Raw genomic sequence first — 6,424 nt, forward strand, 5'->3', positions numbered from 1 at the left:
AAGAAGGCAAATCAGCTTACTGAACTCTGGACATGACTTTCATAAAGTTCTGATTTTTCCTTCCTTGCATCTTTATGAATTCAAATTCTCAGATACTGTTTTTGGTGGCTACCACTGACATTAACGTGACATTAACTGACATTTACATAAAAATCTATAATCCCTTGTTTACAAAAACTGGGTATAGGGGCAAATATTAAAATTCAGAATATTTTTGATGTTTTAAATACATAACAATAATACACACTACATGGTGTACCCACCCCCAGCAGGGGCTATGTCAGCCGCATCCTCATAACCTTGCATGAAGTAGGATAAGTAAAGGTCTCCAGTAGTCTCATATCAGTGTGACATAGGATTAGCCACTGAGAGAGGACAGATCCAAGGTGGTGTGCATGACCTCTGCCTCTTCATTTTACAGTCTTATAACACTTCTTCCATTTAACTGTGGGCATAACCTAAGATGCCTCTGATCGATTACCTCCAACCACTGGCAAAAATTATGGGATGTGACCCCTTGATTATATTTCACTATGTGATTCCATTTTAATAGCTGACTTACTCTGGAGATTGTCTCTCCTGAGCTCGCTTGCAAGAAATAATTGGCCATGTTGGGCAGCCTATGTGTAAATTGATGAGTGGTGACTTTCAGAAGCTGGGGGTGCTTCCAGAGAACAGGTGGTAAGAAGTCAGGACCTAAATGCTATAACCATAAAGAAATTAATTCTGCCAACAACTGGAAGAAGACTGGAAGAGGATTAACCCCCCATTGATCCACCAGATAAGCCCATAGGTGCTCCGTGTGACCCCATCTTAGCTGTCCCCAGATGTCTGACACATGATACTGAGAGATAAAATGTGTTGTTTTTTTAAACACTAAATATTTGCAGCCGTACATAACTAAAGCAGTCACCAAATCTTTCCAGTTAGGTCTCATTTTGTGGTAAATGAGTGATAGAAAATACTTAGTTGTCAAGCCATTTGAATTTTGTAATTGTAGCTAAGAGGTGATGGAAATATAGCTGGCACTGATTAAGAGAATCAAGGGACAGGATTACAATGGGTAAAATGTGGTTTTTCGTTATTATTCTAACATTTACCATGTTGTCTGGGTCAAGGCCTTAAAACCATTAACCTTAAAGTCCATTATCCTCACCTACTTTCTCAGACATGACTGAGACATTAACAATAAACATTACATACAAGACACTGTTCTAAATACTTCATACAGATTGATGCATTTCATCTTAATGACAAAACAGTGAAATGAGAATTGTTAGTATTTTTACTTTTCAGGTGGGAAAATCAAGGAGGTCATATGTTTGGAATGACACAGTTAATAAATGGAAGAAAAGGAGTTTGAAAAGCTTGCCCAGATCACCTGCATCCTGTGCCCCTGTCCAATCACTGAGGCATCCTAACAAGAGAGAAAGTGCGGCAGCCCTGTGAAAATAACTAAACAACCGATGTGGCTATGAGCCTGTCCAGGGGCAGGTAGTGAACTCAGTTATAACTTAAGGTGCCTTTTGTCCACAGCACTTAAGAACTTGTTAACTTCACAAACCTTGGTAGCTCTTTAACATTTTCTTCAAATCCAAGTAAAGCTCAGAAATATTACACAGTCTGAAGCTCCAAAGACACAGCCTCTGGTACATTCAGCTTCACAGTCAAACTCCTGGAATCAGCAGAGGACAGAGACATCTTCAGTGAACATTCCATGAAGCTCAATGTACCCCTACACCATCACCCCTATACTCATACAGCACTTACCGGCCCAAGGTGTCTCTCATGTCCTAAAGAGAAACAAAGGCACAATGTGATCGTGGAGCAGCATATCTTATGGAGCTTGACATGCAGGACTAGCCTCTAATCATTTCTCCCAAAGAAGCGAAGAGACGAGCCAGCCACAGACAATGACAGCTACCAGGTAGAGTGATGCCCTCTGTCCCCTAGGGTACCAGCATGGCATCTAGTACTTCACCCACTGAGTCTAGTAACTTCCTTACTGTGACCCGTGCCTCTAATCACATCAGCCTGTAGGTTGCTTGGGGAAGAAGGACAGAAGCTTCCTATGTCCCTCTGGAGATTTGCTTTCAGGGACCTAAAATCCTTCCAAGCAGCCCATGTTAGAGGCTTATCACAAATGTCCTCAGCGGTGAGCAGAGGCAGAGCCCCTGAGAGACCCACTCAGGTGGTGGCAGCAGGTGTCACCTGGTGACAGAGCTGTCACACTACATGCTCACAGCGTGACCTCCAGTTCTATGTAAGGAATGAGAAGAAACAGCTCTAGGATGTATGTGAAGGGGGTGGATCCTTCATGCAGCCTGAGCAAAGCCCCATAAGAGGTCTTGGAGCAAGAACTACAAACAAATCAGGGAGAGTGTCTCATATGTTGTGGCTGACCCACTTTATCACCCACAAGTCAACCGGAGGAATCTTCTAGGAAAATGTCTGCAGTCAGGGTTCTGTACAGAGACAGATAGAAGCTCACAGACTCCTATGGTATGTATTGGCCAAGGATCTAGCCTATGTATGCAATGTGAATATATTTTATGATCCACATAAAGGCACCCTATAGATTTCTGGGGGCCATATTCAAAAGAAACACTACTTTAAATTCCCTACAATGATTCCCCACCTCCCAGTGTAAGTGGAAGACCTTGCCATCTTCCCCTGCTTCTTTCCACGGTCCCCTTAACATTCGGGAACAGACATCTTTTCTGCATCCTCGCAGGGCACAGCCTCACCTGCAGCAAATCCTGGGCTGGGCCCTGACATTTCTTCTCTAGTTCCTGGATGTGGCTCTTGAGTTCCTGGATCTGCTTTTCCAGACTCGCCTCATTGTCCTGCAAACTCTTCAGAGTCTGCTCTTTTTCCCTCTCCAGTCTCCACAGATAACACTTCTCAACACGGAGGAAGTTGTAGAGATTCTCAAAGTCAAAATGGATTTTACTTCTCGCATGCACTATCTTCTCCTAGAATCAATAAAGGATGCTCAAAAGGTGCAAACAAACCAAAACTCATTTGGAGATGAAATGAGATACAAAATGAGGTGCATAAGCACAATGGGATACTGGTCTGCCTTAGAAATATGTGGAAGCTGATACATCGTGGATGAGCCTTGAAGAGATTATGGCAAGTAACATAAGTCAGAACAAAACGACAACAGTTTCATGATTGTTTTTCTATAGGTACATAGTCAAATTTAAAAAGAAAGTAGATGGCTGGGGACAAGATCGGGGGATAGAGATTCAAGTTGGAAGGATGAATAAGTTCTGCAGATGGAGAGTAGAGTTGTGGACACCCCAATATCAACATGATGGCCAATAATGTGAACACAGAGGATGCTGAAAATGGTAAATTTCATATGTTTATTTTAAAGATCACAGACATTTATAAAAAGAAAAGTTTTTGAGATACTGTGATACTTTTTGCCATGAGTCATCTGAGGTGGAGGAACATGCATGTCCCTGCTACAGAATGAGGTGCAGGACGCAGAACTCAGATATGGGAGAGGCTGTCACAGTTCTCTATAGTTAACTGAGTTATTTCCTTCTTCTTCAGCTGATGAATTATGGAAGTAGGGCCAAGGTCAAACACTAATAATCCCAGTTTATGTATTTGGATGTAAGAAGGTATATCTGTCTCTGATGGAACTTTGTGAAGCAACAGTTTGTGATGAACGTCACCAAGACTAGACATTAACAGCAAGTGGGGGAGTCTATGATTATCAGGAAAGGGGCAGAATTTGATCAGAGTTACCAGAAATATTAATCAACTAAGCCTGTGTCCCGTACTGTTTTTTCTAAGATGACAGAACCAAATAAACTTTCTTGTGGGACTCACTTTTCATTTGGAAGATACAGAATTGCAATTTCCACTGCTGATTTCTCAGTTCATACAGCATCATATGACTGTGACATTGTAGTCATGGATCATTAATTAGGATAAAGCAGAACTTTTGAGTAGGAGGCAAGGACAGCTGGACTCAGGCATTGATGTGGTTTCCCTATATGTTTGTAACAATGGAAATTCCCCCTTCACTACCCAAGATCCCGGAAATACATACAAAGGATCAGGACAAAGGCTGGAAGAGACTCCAAAAACAGGCAGAATAACTAAATAGTACAATTAACTGTAAAGCGATGGATTCCATCAGTGAGTTTATAGGGGTGTGGGCTCTGACCCTGTGTAAACTATAGAAACAGTCTTAGAGACCCACAGTCTGCAGTGGTCTGTGTATGTACCTGCTGCAGCTCCATCCTCACCACCAGCCTCATGAGCTGAGTAACATAATCTCACCCAGAGTGACCCTGTTCTCAGTGCTCACAAAGGATGACTTCTGAACCTAGAAAGCGGAACGTTATACCCTGCACTGTGATAAGTGTGCCAAGGTGATATGGTTAAACCTTCAAAACAGGAAGTGATTTAGAATTTGAATTATTTAAATACTGAGATCTTTACAACTTGAAACCTGGTCTAGGATGGTTACATGTAAGAAAGTTCAAAACTCTGCTTTTACAGATTGAGATTTTGAACATTCTAGACAATCATGGTTGTGAGGGTAAAAAGAGGTAGATAACTTCTCACAGATACTAGGGCCATAAAATAAAGGATGTTTGTTCTTAGATTTTAGCTATTTTGCCTGGTCTAGTGAGAATAAAACATGAAGTACGTTGCCCAACCATCACTTTCTCAATGATATTGGATGCAAAATAGCTTGAAATTAATGAACTCAATTTCTTACCCTCCATTGCCTTATTTGCTCTTTTGTGGTCAACTTCAGGCTCTGATATTGGTTTTCCTCTTCCCTCAGTTCAGTCAGAGCTTTCTGGAAAATTTCCTGATAAAAATAAGGTGGGACATTAATTTGTCAAGCTTTCTCAAGGAAACTCAATGGATCCCCATCCTCCAGGGCTATTAATAATAAGGAAGACTTTAAATGTTACTGACTCTCACGATTTCAGAGAAGCGCCCTGAGGAAAGTCTGCACAGTAACATATTTGATCCCCTTATAACCCTGAGAAGTTGGGAGGATTTTTACCATCATTACTGTGCTGTAGAATCTGAGGCTTAGGAAGGGATTGAATGACATGCACCAGGGGCCATCACTGGTGGGCCGCTGAGCTGTGATCCAAGCTCATCTGCTGACCAGAGACAGCTGACCCAAAACCACAATACTGCCAGGGAAGAGCTGCATGTGCACAAGATAATAATATACACAAGACGACTTTCTCTAAATTTCTGTATATGATGAGATGCGCGTCCTTGCAGACTCTCTTCTAGAAGCTCCCCCATAAATCACTCCCCATGGGCGGGGGAATACTAACCTCCGAAGTCAAGGGCCTCCAGCATTCTTGTTTTGCTGATTTCCTTACCCTGTTGACTGCAGGATACCTAGAAGGTGGTGTGTCTCTGTCCCTGTTATCAGATTCACATGGCCCTGCACATTGTGGTTTTTCAAATTATACACACAAGTGAAGATAAAACAGGCCAGTGTGGATTGAGCACACTGAAGGCTACAGCAGGGATCATCACAGCAAGAGAGAATAAGGATGGGATGAGACACTGACCACCTGCTGAACATCAGGAGCACAGAAATTTATTCAGTGGAGACCCATCACATACCAAAAAAAAACAAAAACAAACAAAAAAAAAATCCAAAAAAACCATGATGAGTGTTTTAAGATCATAAAATAGGATTTCAGGCAAAAATAATCTTAACTCTGAGAGTTCAACAAGAGAACAGGTACTGCTGCAGGCCTCTCATCCAGTACTCACCCTGTAGCCTAGGGCTGCCTCCTCCACAAGTTCTGTGGTGTGTCCTCTGTGCTGGGGGGAGCGCTCACAGCGCCAGCAGATGAGCTGCCCGTCGTCCTCACAGAACAGGTGGAGCTGCTCCCCGTGTTCCTCACACAGCCTCTCACGCTCCAGCTCCTTGAGGCACTCAATGAGGTTTTCCAGTTGCTTTATGGGCCGGAGATTGTCCTTCTTAAAGGGTGCCCGACACAGGGGACAGTGGGACCTCTTTGGGGATGATGTCCCTTGTCGTTGATTAACAAGTAAATCTGTTATGCACTCGCGGCAGAAGCTGTGCCCACAGTCGATGCTCATGGGCTCCGTCATCAGCAGGAGGCAGATGGAGCACGTGGCTTCCTCCCTCATCTTCTTGGTAATGAGGGCTGAGGCCATGGCTTTCTGAAAAAATCCAATATTGTGGTTAGAGGAAGACAGAACTTTCCATAGTGATGGAAATACACATAACCTGGATTTTTGTGCCTCTACTAATCTTGAAATCCTGTGTCTAGAAAGGAAATGGATTGGAGTTTGGTTCCTGTTTATGGTCACTAAAACATACAATGAAATTTAAAAATTCAGTTTCCTATCCACTAACTGTGTTTCAGCGGCTTACTATCTACCTGCA

The 6,424-nt window shown here is 42.7% G+C and overlaps 1 protein-coding gene across 2 annotated transcripts; it reads right to left on the reverse strand.

The window, feature by feature from the left end:
- Positions 1–1,570: 1,570 nt before the first annotated feature.
- On the reverse strand, positions 1,571–6,120 carry LOC119253107 (E3 ubiquitin-protein ligase TRIM38-like). Of its 2 annotated transcripts, XM_037520760.2 has the most exons (5): positions 5,782–6,120; positions 4,748–4,843; positions 2,748–2,975; positions 1,771–1,793; positions 1,585–1,675 (listed from the first exon to the last, which is right to left on the reverse strand). In XM_037520760.2, the coding sequence occupies exons 1-5, from the start codon at positions 6,112–6,114 to the stop codon at positions 1,615–1,617; spliced, it is 741 nt and encodes a 246-aa protein (XP_037376657.2). In that variant the 5' UTR covers positions 6,115–6,120; the 3' UTR covers positions 1,585–1,614. The 2 variants fall into 2 exon arrangements, with proteins under 2 accessions (XP_054554168.1, XP_037376657.2); XM_054698193.1 differs by lacking the exon at positions 1,771–1,793 and having other exon boundaries at positions 1,571–1,675.
- Between the last annotated feature and the right edge of the window lie 304 nt (positions 6,121–6,424).

This window comes from Talpa occidentalis, unplaced genomic scaffold, assembly GCF_014898055.3.
Source record: "Talpa occidentalis isolate TD23 unplaced genomic scaffold, MPIMG_talOcc4v2.1 talOcc4.2, whole genome shotgun sequence".
Taxonomy (NCBI): Eukaryota; Metazoa; Chordata; class Mammalia; order Eulipotyphla; family Talpidae; genus Talpa; species Talpa occidentalis.